The following is a 17,393-nucleotide window of genomic DNA, read 5'->3' as shown; positions in this document are numbered from 1 at the left end:
CCCAGAGTGGAGCGCAGCACTTGTGACTAATCCATACTAAGGTTAGCGGGCTTAGATTTAGCAGATAATAGGCCCCGCTTTCCTTTTTAGGGATCTTTTGATAAAGATGAAGGGCAATCAGGAGGCGAAACGAAACGCTGAAGTCCCTACAATAACTTGCATTAGACAACTTTTAACGTCAACCTGTCTTAGTGAATATTATAAGAGTTACAATATATACCTTACATAGGTATACAATTCTAGCCTATAATTCCCACCCATAAACTCGGTAGATAACTCCTATCATATCGTCTATTTCCCTAATACATGGCTCCTATACGGGTATCAGAATGGCGGAAGCTCCCCCTAAATTTAACTGACCTCTGCATCGAGACAACTCTTCGTTGTGGGCAATCTTTCCGATGGCGTAAAATAGATGATGAATGGTATGTTAACTCATAACCGAGTGCCTCATTTAGTATTAACATATCATCAGGAATTGCGTCCTTTATGGACGACTGCTCTCATTAAAGCAGGATAAACATCATCTTCACTACAAAGTAGTTTCATCAACGGCTATTCCATCAGCGTTAACGCCTCCATTATCCACCAAAGATGAACAAGACACCATCAACTATGATGATACTGAAGCTCTTCTTAGACACTATTTCAGTTTAAAGCATGACTGTAAGTGCATCTCAAATTTAAAGACAACTTATGTCTTGGTACCATCAAGAGCATATGAGTGTCACCCATTTCCAATAATACGGTAACGGAACTAGCCGTTGTGTAAAACTTGATATTAACAATTCTCAATTGTTCATCTACTAATTCGAAATAATATAGCTGCCGCGCTATATGACCAATGGTCGAAGTCCGATCCTAACTTCCGGAAGAAAGCATCAAAGTTCATGGGGATTAGAATTCTAAGCCAAGATCCATGGGAAGCGCTGATCGCATTCATTTGCAGTAGTAACAACAATATTTCACGTATTTCTCAGATGGTATATCACATTACAGTCTCTGTATACTATAGTAGGATATCAACCATACTAATACCGTACAGGTCCATAAACTTTGTATACACTACGGCCCGCTAGTTGGACACATCGGAGATGAGGCCTTTCACGATTTTCCAACACCCCAGGCACTTAGCGGAAAGAAGGTAGATGCTCATCTCAGGGAATTAGGGTTTGGCTACAGAGCTAAGTTTATTGCCGAAACAGCCCGTTTAATCTGTGAGGAGAAACCAGAGGGCTGGCTTGAAAGCCTCATAAACCCCGAAAATCCTGGCTGGTCTAAATTAACTCTACCTAAAGCCACGGAGGTGACCACATACAGGCATGCCCATGAGCAGCTTCTCCTTCTCCCAGGGGTTGGTCCAAAAGTATCGGACTGTGTCTGTTTAATGGGCTTGGGCTGGGGAGAAGCAGTTCCCGTGGATACACATGTATGGCAAATTGCACAGAGGGATTACAAATTCGGCAAGGCCAAAACGAAGACCTTCTCCAAGGCAATGTATGACTCTGTCGGTGATCATTTTCGGAAGATCTGGGGTCCTCAGGCGGGATGGGCCCAGTCGGTACTTTTCACCGCGAACCTAAAGTCATTCTCAGAGCAGGCAACCGGCAGGGTCGAAGTTGTTGATGTCAAAGTGAAGGTGGAGGAAGTTGGAGACACTACGGCCGATGAACCCCCAGTCCGTACCCGGAAAAGACGCCGAGTAGTAGCCGAGGCAGTGAAGGTTGAAAGCAATACCTCCACAGAATCAGTACGAACTAGCAAGAGGGTGAGGAGAACTAGAGGTTAATTCCGAGCAATCACGTTCAAAATATTTCATCGTCTTTGCCAAACTCCTCTCGCATCGTAGAAACAAAAGCTCTACAGCAGCTTTTTGCTCACTTTGTTATACTTTGTTCCGTATATAACCCCGTTTCTCTTGTCAATAATCCAACCAGAGTTTAGATCTAGAAGTATAGGTAGACATATATCCCAGGATTTGAATCGCGACGTCTAGTAATATCAATCATTAGGGGTATTGATATTATCTATTATGCAGTAATATAAGTAGCCTGGCCTAGACCAATGTTCATAAAGCTTTCTCATCATATCTAGAGACCCGCCATTTTTAGTGCTGATATCCTTCTCATCCCTTCTCAGCTCCTTATCAAAGTGAGGGTAGAAGCTATCCAAGGAGAATGCGTCATACTCCCTCGGACTGCCAAATATTCATATGTCCTTCCATAGCTTCCTTCTGAGGGGGTCACTTGTCATCTCTCGAATAGCAGACAGTAGAGGGGGTAGTACAGTCTATGTCATATTCTCATCTTATTCTTATATCACGCCTAGTTTAAGAGCAACATGACATTCGATGAGGTTGGGATAGACAAACACCGAACACTCGAAAGGAATCAGACACCACTAAGTTCTCATCCCTCAAATTGCGAAGCACTATGCTGCCAATTCAGCTCCGCCTTGAGTTCCCCAATCAAGACTTCCTCCTCCTCCACGCTTTCTGCCCCCCGCTCCCAGATGTCTCTCTTACTATCTTGTCCCTCCCGACTAACCGCATCAAAAAACACTACACCCAGACCAACCTCTCACCTCGTCCCATCCTCCACCACTCACTCCTCCCGCCCTTTCCTCACGATAACCAACGCCCTCCGCCAATCGCAGCCCCCGAGGTCACATCGTTGGATATACCAGTCCTTACCCTCGACCCGGGAAGCAATCTCCCGTCTTTGGTGCTCCACGCAGGCAGCCACTACTTCTCCCTCCGGCTCCAAGAACGGCATCCCATACACGTCCAACCGATCGTACTCGGCAGGGTCTCTGCCCTGGTGGCGCTCAGCAAGAATACCCGTCTCTAGAGCCCGGGCAGCCGCTTCCAGACGTGCGGGGTCGCCAGCATCGGGAGCCGTGCAGTACACCTGGAGCGAGGGGCGGGGATGCTGCGAGCCAGAGAGCGAGTTCATCGGGCGACGCCATGTAGACGGCGAGAAGACGCCGACGAGAGGTATAGACGGGCCGCTGTGGGAGACGTGGTGTGTGATGTTGATAGGAGGAGGAATATCGTCTACGCGAAGCTGCGCGGTGCCACCGAGGGATTTGGGCATTTACGATATCTTATATATCAATCTCTAGGACACTTTTGCTTGAGATTCTGCCTTGAAGCCGTCACGATCAGGTCGGTGCAATTGTATGTCACTGTGGAGGACGAGTTAATAGAGATTCGGTTTAAAACTTTCTATACTGAATCTTTAGAACATACCTATGTTCTCGATTTTATTTACTTCGCTAGGGGAAAATGTTATATATCCTTTTGGACATACGGTTTCTTTACGGGAAAACTTTGCAAGATAAACGCTTCGCTCTTCGTTCATATTGTCGCGCGCATACCTAAACACATGTATAAGACTCGACCCTCAGTATTCATCTTCTGCTCCGGTCTTCTCATTACGTCGTTACCACCAGACCACCCCTTTATAGTCTCAAGATGCCACAACCGGGATGGCCAGTCAGCGAGTCGATCTGGGTTCCTAAGAGTTCGAGGTTCAAACGCAAGCTATCGCATAAGTCTATCTAGTGCCAAACAGGTTCCATTTCTTGGCTCTTAAGTGAAAGTCCCATCCAAGAATTTCAGAGCCAATCATAAGAACTTGGAGTTTCAACCCCCTTGTTTTAGGATAGACAAATAAAGGGGCTACCGCTACTGTATAGAGAATTAGCATTGGTACATACGTACGAAGAATGCATGCCGTTCCTCAGGCTTAGATAGCTAGAGAAGTTCATGCATCATTAAATGTCTACAAAAATGAGTCAACTACGTATAAATCTCGCCTACTCTTATTCGTATTCTAAGCTGGCCTGAAATAATGGGCCCGTTAGCTACAGTATATCTTTAGTTATTGTGTCTCGGTGCACCTGGTGCTTTATATCCTCAGCCGCGTTTCTTAAGAATACGGCGTGGCCGCACTATAGAACGACCTAGGGTCAAGTCATCGTCCTCGTTAATGTAAGAATGAAGGGGTTATATGCCTCGTAGTGGGATTAATGGTCCATATTCACTGCAGCTAGTAAAATAAACAGTGTACAGCTAAGGCGATCCTTTACTATGTCGGATATATATAACGTGCATCTATAAAACAAATGAAGGCACCATTATTACCACCAAAAGTTATGCGTAGAGCAGCGCTTTTGCCAGTATGACGAAGCCAAGATGAATTCAACAATACAGACATTCCTGTCTCTCACTGCTAGAACAACTACGCACGCGCAACATGTCTCCAGAGACCTACGTCAACAGCACAAAAGACCCCGACATAGATCCTTTATTCAAAACACCCTCTGGGGCTGAAGTAACGCACCGGCCAGGCTCCGTAGGACCGGGACATCGGGAATCGTACGACGTTGCATACATTTAGCCGCAAGGTCTCAGCCGACAGCGGGCAATATCATAGACCCGGATTCGTCGTCGCCCTAACCCGGATATCCAGAGCACAGGACCTAGGTTATATGCTTCCCAAGCTCGTATTCGCTACTGTGACAGTGCCCGGTGGTGGGGAGAGCCACCACGCTTTAGACCATCATAATTGACATTTCTGAATACAAGCGGTTCGCCTTCGCATCTTGAAACGTTACGTCTGGCTTCCTAGAATGCGACCCGGGGCGCGTATGTCAACTTATGATAGACTCTTTAATATTCGTAATCCGTGTTGCGTCAATATGCTATATTAACGCTAAGAGCACATTTCCCAAAAGGTCCTGACAATTATAACTCTTACCCACTATAATGTTTAAAGCTCTAATCTAAGTCTTATAGTATGTGAGTCTTACTATAAATGTCCTTATGGTAAACTTATGTCTTTGTTGATTGGCTAGTGTAACAATAGATGCTATAGAGTTATCCGGAAACCATACATAACGGTGTCTTCAAGGGAAGCTTCCCCCTTGTCAAGCGCGAGGATAGAGGTAATCTACGAAGGCATAACACATAGTAAACACATAGTAACTACGTCGATCTGCAATATAAGTAAATCTCCGAGGTCTTTCAGTCTCCACGTTTTATTTACCAATAGCACTGCGTATTTCGTAGAAGCTGGGTCACCTACATACATAGGTGTATTGCTTTGCTTGTATCCTACCATCGCTGTCTATGGTTGCAACTGTGCCTAGCTCATCAATGCTTTGATTTAATGGATCCATTGATGTTAGAGATGAATTTTCGTGTTTTCCATATGCATGGATGGTACACTGCCACATCCTGCAATCGAAGAAATGCTCGTGACGATAGTTTTTAGCAAGTAAAGACATCGCGTCAACTATTCCTAGAACGATATATTAATTATCACCTTCTTAGTAGAGGCTTGGAGCGTCTATTATCTTGGGTTACTTTGAACGTGTTACGATGTTGATCCTTACTCGTGAAATCGACCGACTTGGTGAGATTAGGGGATAGTTAACTCTCAAGACCTAGTAACTCCGTCTTCACATCTACGTAACTAAGAATCCTGGTTATCCATGATTTGTGGTTAGATTTAATAGGGGAATTGCTAAAACAATAGAAAACTAGCTGTCAGTACGAGTCACTAAGGAGGCTCTTGAAGAGGATTGTTTATTGCCTATTGTCATACAGGGTTGCGCGACAGGAGATTACCTATGCATGCACGTCCAATTACGGTCCATACCTTTCTGAAGCGGTGGACATTTTTACCTTTCACTACATCAACATTCTCCTATTTCAGTAACAATGATCAAATACTTAACTCTCGAATGCTACATAGCCCCAGCGATTTCGGAACGGCCGACAGCTGAGAGAGAACTGCATGGATTCTTATCTGTGCAAAGCTAACATATATATATATACATGGAATAGTAGGAAGTGGACCGTTATGAGGTGCTTGTTGTCAGTAATAGCCCATATCTCCTTCGCGCAGGAAGGCTGGACTTATGCGTCGTGAATTTAGTTAAGGAGTCTATCAGGAGTGGTAAAATCGCGCCAAAGAGCAAAAAGGTATGTTCCCGTTCATGCCTGTGTCCCTACAAGATAGGGGCGATAGAGCTATAGTTCGGGGTGACCTTGAGCCCATAGTTGGGGAAGGCAATGTTCACGAACACAACTGTCACAATTATTCGTCCCCTTTCGGAGTATTTGCGGCCAATATTCACTGCAGAGGAAATAAGTCGTAGTCAGCTACGTCGAGCTCGAAGTGGTCACAACGATGAGGAACAACACGAACACCATGCACAACCAATGGCGGTGCCACGAAGTCCGGGGATGCTGAGGCCATGTTTAAACTTTAAATTATCCACATTATTTCCCCATGAACTCATAGCCTATGCATAGCAGCCCTATCATCGTGGATGTCTCGGGGAGATGGTATGACTTGGCCGTATGTGCTAGGTGAGCTGACTGTCGATGGTCTATGCCCGCTGGTCGCTGGAAAAGTCTCCGCCGACTGCATGTCCTTGTAAGCCCGAATGCAATAGGCTGTCTTGGCTTAAGTCCTATCTAATATAAAGCAATATCATTGGAGGGTGCTGTTTGGCTGCAAGCCTCATAGGCCATTTTTATGTCCGAGCCATATGTCGTAGGCCGAGCTGGGACAAGTACTCACTTATGCACTATCTTACGATACATTGGCTTAACTAACTAAAGCTCGCCTTGATGAATCCGAAATGAAGAAAAAAATGAGGAAGCCTCAAATAGCCGGAATAGCTGAGCTGGCTGGGCTATCTAGTGTGTCTGCAATAAGGCTCCGCATGGCATATATTGAATCCTTGAGCTAAATATTAGTGCGTTGGTGTTGGGGAAAGGCTTACAGGAAATTTGCTAATGCCACCCTCGTCGGCTTTGGTCGGCGACTAATCTCTAATTACTCCTTTGTCCCCTCAGCAGCCGGCTTCGGCAGCGTGGGTGCGTTGGCTAGCTCACTCGACACGAAGCCGTACTAGTTCTATCACATTTTGGTGTGCAGCTTTTTAAGCGGTCATGGAGTACGTAAATGTAGTTTTCTCGAAGGGTATTCTTCTAGGCTGCCCCTTCGTAGTAAGCGTGGTGCCAAGACGAGGCAAGTCTACCGGATCCTTGAATACCACTGTACTGCCGTATGGGCAAGCGTTGGATTAATAGTAGGCCTGGAAGCCCGGTATTAACGATCCGTCTAGGTCTTGAGATCTCTTCGTCTGCCCAAGATCTCTTCGTTTGCCCCTTCTTTAGTTGCAGCAAAAAAAGAAAACAAGTAGTTGCCGGAGCTGGGCCTGAGGATAACGAACCCCCTCTCTAAAGCGCCAGCGTAACTGATAATGGGGCTTGCTCTCTCATGATATTTTGTCGGGTAAGGCATGTAATAGAATCCTGTGCTAGAGACCAAAGTTGCATGGTTGCTGAGATGCAGATGGAGGTGCAAGGGGGGTCCTGCGGTAAGGTTGCGCTAGAGACACCGTCTCTTATAAGATCTCTAGGAATGGATATGATCGTCGACTATCTGCCAGACAAACAGCCGGGGTCGAAGTTGTATTGCCAATGCGACTTTTGGGGAATGCCAGTCGAATTTCTACATGAAACACACCCATGCTGCTTGGCCATCCCTGAGTCTTCTCTGACTGGACAGTTTATATGTCCCGGCGCTGGTGAAAGTGGACGTTAATATCTCCTGCGTAATTTGGAGATAGAAATCATTATTGGCAATCTGTCTAGTCAATAACACCAAGCTTCTAGAAAGAAGAAAAATGACCGTGCTTCCCTATGAATCCAACGACTAAAGGAAACACAAGACGGGACTGGGACGTTGTGGTATGTGTATGTGTCCATGTTTATGGGAAGTTAGGTAAGGTTCCAACTTGCCAGAGATTGCCCGATCTATGTATTTTGAGGGGTTCAACACGGTACCTGAGTTAAGTACCTCCTTATACCTCCCTATATCACATGTATACATGTACCTACCTACATGTACATACCTACTTCAACGCAACATTGAACTTAAATGTTTAGACTCGTATGACGGCAACTGTAAATGGCAATTCCGATATTTGAAACATACTACGAATCTACCGTTGATACCCAGAAAGCGGGAAAGTGAGCTTTGTGGTTCTGGGAAGTGCCGTTGACACATTCAATGTTGCTAATCACCGATGTTGCGATGTTCGGGAATCTGATTGACTTGCCAAGGGGAGCGCTACAACCACATTGAACCACATTGAACCACATTGAACCACATTGAACCACATGCACTTAATAAACCATATTCGAGATCAATATATCATTAGTTGGAACCACTATCGACCTTTTTGGACTTGGACATCTACATTCTACATACATATCCATTAGCACACATAGACTTGTCCGTATCTGTATTATACACAATATCCTTTTATATTAGCCCCAATGCAATCCAAGGGATCCTGCGAGCGTATGCAGGTGTATATGCATGTGCGTGCTGACAGGTTGTAATAGTCTACCGTAACGAGACAATAGACCTAACTTAGCCTTATCGTTTGAGGACCAAAACAGCTCAAGTGCGCTCAAGTGCGATGGAAAGAGACGAATGCCAAGGGGTCAGAAGATTGCCATGCAGCGGTCTTCGCGGTGCCATAATATCTGATGCAGTTATCTAATGCAACCTGGTGTGCGGGTATGTATATGTGATGGTGACGATGCAGGGTCTGGTCTGTGGACGAACTGATCGTCCATAAGGCCGTTGCTACGGTATTATCGGTATTATCACCCTTCACCAACCAGGGGAGAGCATTGAGTTTTATTATGTAGAGTTCTGAAGTAACTCTACTGGATTAATCATGGGGAAAGGAAAATAGGAGCAGTGTTTCTGTCTTCACATGACACATGCGAAATGTGATGGATGATAGACCTCGCTGGGATTGTGCTACGTGCTACGCAGGTAAATGACTGAACCATTTACCCACGTGCATGTAATTTGATCCCCCAAAGCATGGTTTACCCGTACGCGTACAGGGTGAAGCCGTGCGAGTTGCAGTAGCTTCGACGGCAGGCGGATATGTTTAATATCAAACGCCACTTTCGGACTTGCCCTGTCATGATCGAAATGACGAGCAGGCCATCTCACCGTGCATACATAAACTAATAATTCGGTACCTAGATCTGATATGGGTTGTGTGTATGGATGTTTTAGTGCCGACCACGTGTTTAGGCAATTAAATCTATTTCCCTAGACTAGGGGGTATCCGCACGATGTATCATGACCTTTGATACATACATGGTAAAGGCACGTAAAGGGTCAGGGCACGTAGATGATTTGACCCTGTACGTTAATCCACCGGGCCAGAGACGGCGTCGTGATGGTTTCTCGATGGCGTTGTGATCCGCATAGGAACCGCTGGACTGGATCACGGAAGGCATGGCTTGCCGATGGCTTGCACTATGTAAATAGCGTAGTAAACCAATTACCTACCTACATATATACATGTAGTGTATGTAATATAAATACATAGGTAGGTAAACTAACATGTAGTAGTATAAACATGTAACCTACATAGTAGGTAGTATATGTAAATGGTTCATTTAATGTTTCGACTCATTCCTAAAAACGACCGAAGGTTTGCCCGGGCCGTGCTTTTGACCCTTCTACTTCAAGCTTAAAAGAAATTAAAATGCCGTTGACTAAGCCTTGTTTTAGCCTTGGAGAACCTCATCTGGCAGATATGACGTTGTTCAGATCGTGAACTGCCGCTTTTATTTATTTTGTTCATTTAAGCAGTAATTTAACAATGGCGTAACTACTACTCAACTGCTACTTTTGTTGATTACGCTTTCCCTTTTCGACACCCCATACATACGTACATACATAGTAGGAGGTACCGTATAGGTAGGGTGAGTACGTACGTCGCGGGCAACTCTACTAATATACGCGTGTACATAACGTACCTCTTATTTGTGGCTCTTACATGTAGCCTATGCGGGCAAGAAATATGTAGTATGTAGTATACTCCGAGCAAGTTTATACTGTCAACATTATGCAATCTGTAACTTGAAAAGTGTGGCTGCATGCGCACTACACCTTCGTATTGCTCACTTATTGCTCACTCGCTGCTACAGACGAGGTTGTATTTTAATGGCTTCTTGTTCTTTATCAGGGATGAAAGAGAGGGAAAAAAAAAAGGTTCTCATGGGTTTTCATCCTTTCTTTCATTCATTATCCGCCCAGGGCATATTGCATAGTATATTAGCCCATGGTCACTTTTATTAAGTCGTTGATATTGATTGGTCATAGCTCAAGGGTTTTTTTCGTCCATTGAAAATTATTCAATTGTGTCATTTGCAATATGTGGAGGCATTTGAAGACTGGCTAATGCTGCATTTCCCGCCGACCAGATTCTAGCCAATCAACTGCCTTTCGCATTGGACACCTCAAATCCTACTCCCGACATGTTTAAAGCTATGACGACACCCCGGTAATCGCCAAGAGATTTCCCCCGTCAATGAGGTTAATGTAACTGTATCTCCCTGACCCGGAAGCAAGCATCATCGCAGATAAGTGCCAGAGAAAAAAAAAGAAGAAAAAAAAAAAACCGACCAGTAGGTACATAGTATTTCGTACAGGAGTCCCTATATTCGGGGACTTCTGTATCGTGTTAATGACTGTTGCGATGCATTTTTGTTTCGTCGTAGTCGTCGTCATTTATTACGAACTCATCGTATCTATTACTCCAGATGCCCAGTCTTCTACTTGCAGGGCTAAGGGATATATGATAGATGATGTTGTACAACTGTCAACATTTCACCGCATAGGGTGCAAGATGCTGGAATAGACGAAACATACGTATAGTTAGTCTACACCCACCCTACACACTACATGTTCGCTTACCACATAGTTGTCGGGTTGGTTAGATTGAGCCCCAGATGCCCCTCTCCATCTATGTATTAAAGACTGCCATAGACAGGGTCTTGTCGGGGCGCCGCCGTCATACTTGTACAGGCCTTCCTTCGCTTGCCAATCCTGACCGACGACGTCAGTCTTGTGAGCACTGGGTAATAGCCATTCAACTTCCCCCGAAGCAGTACCGCTTAATTAGCTTCGAGGACTTGGGGAGCTGGCCCGACTGGCTCAAAGATATCGTCATACATGCAACCTTCGGTTTCATCCCGAGCACTTTTGGTTTGCAAAGTCCTACTCCATTACTCCTATTACTCCATACATACGTACCTATGTAAATGGTAGGCGTGGCTATTCCATCGTCATTTCTCTGGTCCTCTGGTTGGGTTCATTACATTCTTATCACACTGCGCCGTAATCGCTGTTCTAAAAATGCCAAGATATCGTGGGCTGGACACGAAGGCCACACTGTCGCCACGATTATAGTGCGGGACCGAACATGAAAATACTTGGCTTAGATGCCGTTGGGTTTTTGATACGATGGAAAAAGAAAATATGCATGATGGAAAAAAAAAATTGTGGTAATTATCAGTTCCGGATAAGAAAGACAACAAATTTCCCTTTCTCCAGCGCCATTTCTTTCCTACTTATTCATCATCCCTTGACACCGGGACAGCGAACTCCGACTGTCTTTAGTCATCAAACTTGGGTTCACTGGTTCAATCACTGGTTCGATGATGTTGTGTCTTGGGTCATGGAAAAGTAGGTGCATGTTCTTCGCTCGCTTTGAGGAACCACTTTTGTGGAGCATCTTAATTGTATCCAATCACTATCCACACACCGCATGACGTAGGTAGTTGCCAGGAGACCCAAGCTAGGTTACTCTTAGCTTCATCCTTCCCACCAAAGAGGAAAGGGTCATGTTGTAGGATAGATGGACAGATGGGGAGCCCGACTGCAAGTACCGTGTCTAGGTATATGTACATACTCATACTGAAACTCCTCTTCTTCCACCCGTTACTCAGACCTAATGTGATGGTTTTTCGGATAGGCTCGAGTCGTACTTGGAGTAGTTAAGAACGGTAGTAAAATAAAAATAAAGACACAACACAACATCAGGTAGGGAAAAAAAAAGAAAGAATAGAAAATATACTTACGATAAAAGCGCTGAAGCCGGCTTTGTGCTCCCTTTAGACCCTGCATAACGGCAACCATCCTCCCATCCCTCCGCATCAGTGGCGTAAGCTAAGAATCTAGCTAAGAATGAGCCTTATTGCATACCTACCTGCCTTACCTAACCTAATATGTAGTAAACATGTATGTATAGTACTGCCTTCCGTTCATATATTGTATTTTTGTATGTGTACCTAAGGTACATTATCTATACGGAAAGCAGACAAGGGTTGTTGTTTCTTTGGCTAGTGCCCACCCGTACCGGTACATACAATTAACTACACTAGGTAGCCATCCTGCCATCCCAGCGGCCGCACCCCCCGTAGCCTTAGCCGTAGACCCTTGCCGTTACTTTCAACCATACCCTGCCATGTTCTCATTTGCGTACCGTACCTACCGCGGTACACACACTCTTTCTTATTACATACCTTGTAGGTAGTTTTTATGGCATTTCCCGTACCTCAACTCTCTTTTTTCTTCGCCTCCGTTATAGTATTCGATCCCTGTGCTTCTTGTCCCACTCGCCCCAATTTATCACTCTGAGGTGCGGGTTAGGGAGACCCTGATACCCTGGATGCTTTTAACAGGCCCGCGTTGGAATTCCCTCCTTCTTTAATTCTCTAGTGCTGCTAGTTGACGTACTAGCTGGCCACTCCTATCATACCTAAACTACCAGGAACTTACCAGGACTACCTAACATAGGTAGCCGAATAAGACGGACAATCTATGTATGTAAAAGCCTGCCATCCTGCCATCTCAGCCTGTGCCTCTTCCGCTTGTCACCTCATAAACGCTTTCGACGGAACATCTTACGTCTCGACGTCGACCAACCACGGCTAAACCGCACAAACCGCCGTCTATATTACGGAACATCTAACTTCGTCCCCAAACACCAAAACAAAACAAGGTGATAGAGGACTATATACATACAAAGATCAACATTCGTGCTGCGATTTCTTGCTTAGGTCGCCTGTAATAACAAGTACACTCGCTCGAATTATATGTACATCTGACCTCCCGGATATCTGGCCGCTGCTGATCTTCTACGCTTCGGTCTTGAAACGAGCCACCGAACTCCACATTCTCATGATCAGTCAAGACCTAAAACGGCTGCTATCAAATTGGACACCATCTTTCCAAATTTCAGCCCCGGTTCGATCTTTTCAATATCCTACCCTACCGTGCTCTGTGTAGCACCCTACAGTGTGTCCAACCCTGCCCCGACCTGCTTTAGTACGGGACATTGGATTGTCGATCAATCTGTTCACCGTCGTCACTGGACTTGCTGTAAGCTAAGGACATTGGTTCCACCTGTCCCAATTGCTGGAGAGCGTTAAGCTTCAGACGATTGGACTGGCCTTAAAAGTACCGGCCGACCCCAGTGTGTACCTTCGTTCACCTATTCGGGGGTTCCTGGTCGCATATTTCCTGAAGTGTCCTGCCAAACACACTTAAGGCTCGCTGATCCCCCTCCCGTAGCTCGTGACGGATCTTCTTCACTGGATCTTGAGAGACAAGTCACCGCCTCGGCAAGGTGACACGAATCTGTGCCCCTTCGGGATCCCGCATCTGATCAGCGAACTATTCCAAACTTCCCTATCTATCTTTTTTTTTATTTTTGACACAGGGAAAAATAAGGAGTTGGGCTCAAGTGTTGGAAAGCCTCATATTTCCAACCATTCTTATATGATATATTGTATCGAAGATGACTATGACTCTTGACAATCAATCACGACTCGGGGCCCTCAACTTCGAACACATGTCTTCCTACTCTAACCCTCCGCATTTCACCAACCCCTGGGCCGCGGGCTCATCTAGCCAACACCATGGCAGCCACGGCATGTACTCGCAAGGGCTCAATGCCAGCTTGGGCGGCCTCGACTCTATGGCCAAGCAACACGCCGCCAGGACAGGCACCAGTGGTGCCTCAATGGCATCATATGGGAGCATCCCGGTGACGGCATCTTCAGCAGGTAGCACTCTCATGGCGGACCTCTATGGACAGCAGGACTTACTCAATATGCCGCAAGATCTTTTAAGTTTAAACCGAATGCAAACAACGTCAGCTGGATACGGAGAGCCCGCGTACGCGACGGCGACGGCGGCCTCTCCGGTAAACGCGACGTACTCGGCGTCACCGAGTTCTTATGATAGCGTATCCGGGTACGCGCCGGCACCAATGCGCTCAACGTTCGCTCTCGCACCAGAAGCCGATAACCGAAGGTATTCCCAATCGTCAATTTCTTCACTGCCGATGGTCGATCATGGCTCAGACGCATCTCGCTCTCACCGGAATTCGTTGGTTGACTTGCATCACAGAGGTATTCAGAATGACGACCGGAGGAGCTTTGCGGATGCTCTCGACGCTGGTCAAGGCATGCTTGCGATGAGCCAAGAGACCCCTAGGGCGATATACCCTCCCGGAAACCGAGGCAGGGGCTCCGCCGACTCGTATGGTTTCCCTTCGACACATTCGACGAATTCATCCATTTCCTCGGCGAGCAATTATGGTAGTGGATATTATGCGGGGTCAGTCGATTCATCTGTGAGCGATTACTCGACGGCAGGCTCTGATATTGAGTCGGTCACTTCCCGGACGTTGCCTCGACCGAATCTAATGACGCAGCCTCCTCCTGCCCCTCAATCAATGATGGGTCAGTTCAGCTCGAAGGTTTCATCGAGTACGCAAAAGAAGCACAAGTGCAAAGTCTGCGACAAGCGATTTACCCGACCAAGCTCACTTCAGACGCATATGTATAGCCATACGGGCGAAAAGCGTGAGTATTGAAATCTTTAGATGTGCAAAGCCGAACTGAAAGCTGACTTGAAGGTATAGCGTTCTGTTGCGAAGTTGAAGGTTGTGGAAGACACTTTTCCGTCGTATCAAATCTGCGTCGACACCGGAAGGTACATAAAAACGATGCCAAGTCCGATGCTGGATCGGAAGATCACCACGACGATCACTCCGACTAAAAAAAGAAGTCAATGCTTCATGACAAAAATATGTTCAATTGTGCTCAAAGTTACGATTTAGAATTGTTTACGATTATCCTTATTATGCGGATACCTCATGTTGAATCACGTTCGGTTCGGTCTCATGGTTTTAGAGGAGACTAATCACCAGCATCTTTTTTTTCACCACTTGATGCTACCAAAAATGGGTTGCAAATTTATGTCTCTTGTACGAAGACACCATCATATCATCATCGAGATTCGTTTGCGCTGCTGGTTGGAGCGATATCCAGGAGAGTTTGAAGCGACCGGGTGCATGGGGGTGAGCTTATAGATTTGGGTGGGCTCATTTTATGGCATTGTTTTATCGTATTTTCTTCGCGTCTATCTCTCGTGGCTTCCAATCGGGTTGGGACGGGCCACACATCACATCTGGGGGGGTATTTGGGATTGTTTTGTTGTTTTATTTCCCATTCGAGGCGATACCCTCGCAGACGGCGTTTGGGATATAAGGGGTCATGGGACGGGCGAAGATCGCATGCATTCGTTTACATCGAGAAGCAGCAGCAGCAGCCTCAGGCGTTTCGTACAATTCCCGTGGCGGCAGCTTCTTGGGAGCGAGAAAAGAGAAAGACCAAAAGTGACACGGACGAGCGAGAGCGAAGAAAGGATAATCTGTATTATTAGCTACGCTTCGCATATACCCCCGGAAGGCAGAGCATTTCTCCCCTGTACGGGGAGCCTCCTTTATGGTGTCTCCTCTCGAGGAAACCTCACATTCGCTACTGCCTTTGTAATCTAATTGTTGATATATACGGCGTTGATACAGATAAATGTTTACGGTATTCTTCGGGCTCGAATACAAATTTTCACATGGCATATGAAACATGACTTTACGGGCAGCATTTCCATGTGACATGCGTACTACGATTCTTTGGTAATTACACATTGTTTACTACTCGGAGACAATTCCGTGAGATATCGACGGCCTACGTAGGTAGAGTGAAAAAAAAGAGAAAAAAAAAACCGGTATATAGTGAGCGGAGCCGGGTTCCAACCGAATTTTCGTCAGATCCGGAGGCGCTAGCAAGTTCCCTTACAGTAGCGCAGGTTTAAGTAGGTTATCTTTTAGCATATGTACCTATAGATAGTACGATATCTGGTCGACCGGCTGGGTGAGCTGGGGAAACCCTGACTCCGCCGACTCCTCCATACTAATATACTAACTAATATACCAACTAATATCTACGCTGTGTGTATTCGCCTTAGGTACTCCGGTGATATTCGGGTATCCCGAATGGAGAACCTTCCGAGCGCTATACATAACATACTACATAACATACTATTACCTTAGGTACCTAAGATATATAGACTTAGCTATAGAAGGTACCCCCTATGACATGAAAAAATATAAGCATAACATAACATCGACATAAGCAAAAGAAAGAAAAAAAGAAGGATTTTCTCTCCCGTCCCGCTACGGAGCTTGACTAGCATCGGGATTGGCACGAAGCACGTATTGGCGGTTCCTTTTCCACTTTATTATCCATCCCATCGGTTACCACCCACATAACGTAGCTACATACATACATTCCTACATATATATATATATATATGCATGGGCTGCTGTTCCTTGAACGTCTTGGGTCTTATCGAGGACTTCTGGTGGTGGCCCAATTCGCTATAGGTATTCGCCCTGCCTATCCGGAAGGAGAGAGATCCATCCTATTTCCATTTCGTGCGTTGTACACTCCCACGCGGACACACGTATGTAGGTATGTATCATCATCAGTATTATTATTATTTGACAAAGAGAGCGAGAGAGAGATGCTGGACGCATGCAACCCACATATACTCCCCCCCCCCCCCCCGTCGGTGAGCCGTTAGGATTTGCCCATTCGTGCCCGTAGATTCGCGGAAAAGCGAGAAAACCGGGATCTGAAAGTGCCCGCCCGAGTCGTGGTATCTTACCTACCTACCTAATACCTACCTCCCTAGCTTACATCCCGGGTATTTATTATTATCGCAATTCGGTCGTACATACATATTTAGACATTTTAGACTCTATCAAGTATGTAGGTACATACCCGTTTTTTTTTTTCGAACCGGGATCGCATCCCAAGTACCTACATAGGTATATAAGGGGTTTCCTCCATGATGCTTCCTGTTTAGGCTTCCTGCGATCGTCACGGGCTAGCATCTTAGCTTTTTAGCATTGGCATTAGCATAGCACCGCCGCCTGTCTACATGTACATAAAACATACAGCTACAGAGTTGCAGTTGCAGTCGCAGTCGCAGTCGCAGTTGCAACAACTAAAGGCCACAAATTACAATCGCGGACGGCCGACGGCGGCTCTTACCCACCCCCCCTTTGAAACTTGAAACACGCTTAATGCTGCGACGCTACTCTAGTGCACCTGCGCTACTGTAGATTGTGTG

General features: G+C 45.9%; 3 protein-coding genes across 3 annotated transcripts; 2 read left to right on the top strand and 1 right to left on the bottom strand.

Moving 5' to 3' along the window:
* The first annotated feature begins 112 nt into the window (after window positions 1–112).
* F4813DRAFT_231038 (DNA glycosylase) lies at window positions 113–2,056 on the top strand. The gene is made up of 4 exons (XM_049239913.1): window positions 113–425; window positions 476–666; window positions 826–983; window positions 1,046–2,056. Exons 1-4 carry the CDS (start codon window positions 307–309, stop codon window positions 1,787–1,789), a joined length of 1,212 nt encoding a protein of 403 aa, XP_049103456.1. The 5' UTR covers window positions 113–306; the 3' UTR covers window positions 1,790–2,056.
* A 547-nt stretch (window positions 2,057–2,603) lies between these two features.
* On the bottom strand, window positions 2,604–3,095 carry F4813DRAFT_386020 (uncharacterized protein; the record flags this gene model as incomplete). Its single annotated transcript, XM_049246353.1, has 1 exon — window positions 2,604–3,095. One exon carries the CDS (start codon window positions 3,093–3,095, stop codon window positions 2,604–2,606), a length of 492 nt encoding a protein of 163 aa, XP_049103455.1.
* A 10,612-nt stretch (window positions 3,096–13,707) lies between these two features.
* On the top strand, window positions 13,708–14,975 carry F4813DRAFT_386018 (uncharacterized protein; the record flags this gene model as incomplete). The annotated part of the gene is made up of 2 exons (XM_049246352.1): window positions 13,708–14,779; window positions 14,839–14,975. The coding sequence occupies 2 exons, from the start codon at window positions 13,708–13,710 to the stop codon at window positions 14,973–14,975; spliced, it is 1,209 nt and encodes a 402-aa protein (XP_049103454.1).
* Window positions 14,976–17,393: the final 2,418 nt, after the last annotated feature.

Source organism: Daldinia decipiens, assembly GCF_022478715.1.
Source record: "Daldinia decipiens strain CBS 113046 unplaced genomic scaffold F4813scaffold_4, whole genome shotgun sequence".
In the NCBI taxonomy this organism is placed as follows: domain Eukaryota; kingdom Fungi; phylum Ascomycota; class Sordariomycetes; order Xylariales; family Hypoxylaceae; genus Daldinia; species Daldinia decipiens.
This window is presented reverse-complemented; position numbering and strand designations above follow the sequence as displayed.

Excerpts from the sequence above, each read along its gene's own strand:
- F4813DRAFT_231038 (XM_049239913.1), top strand. The coding sequence starts at position 307 with ATGGCTCCTATACGGGTATCAGAATGGCGGAAGCTCCCCCTAAATTTA. Across the intron at positions 426-475 it reads CGTAAAATAGATGATGAATG|GAATTGCGTCCTTTATGGAC; the intron begins GTATGTTAACTC and ends ACATATCATCAG. Across the intron at positions 667-825 it reads TTTCAGTTTAAAGCATGACT|CTGCCGCGCTATATGACCAA; the intron begins GTAAGTGCATCT and ends GAAATAATATAG.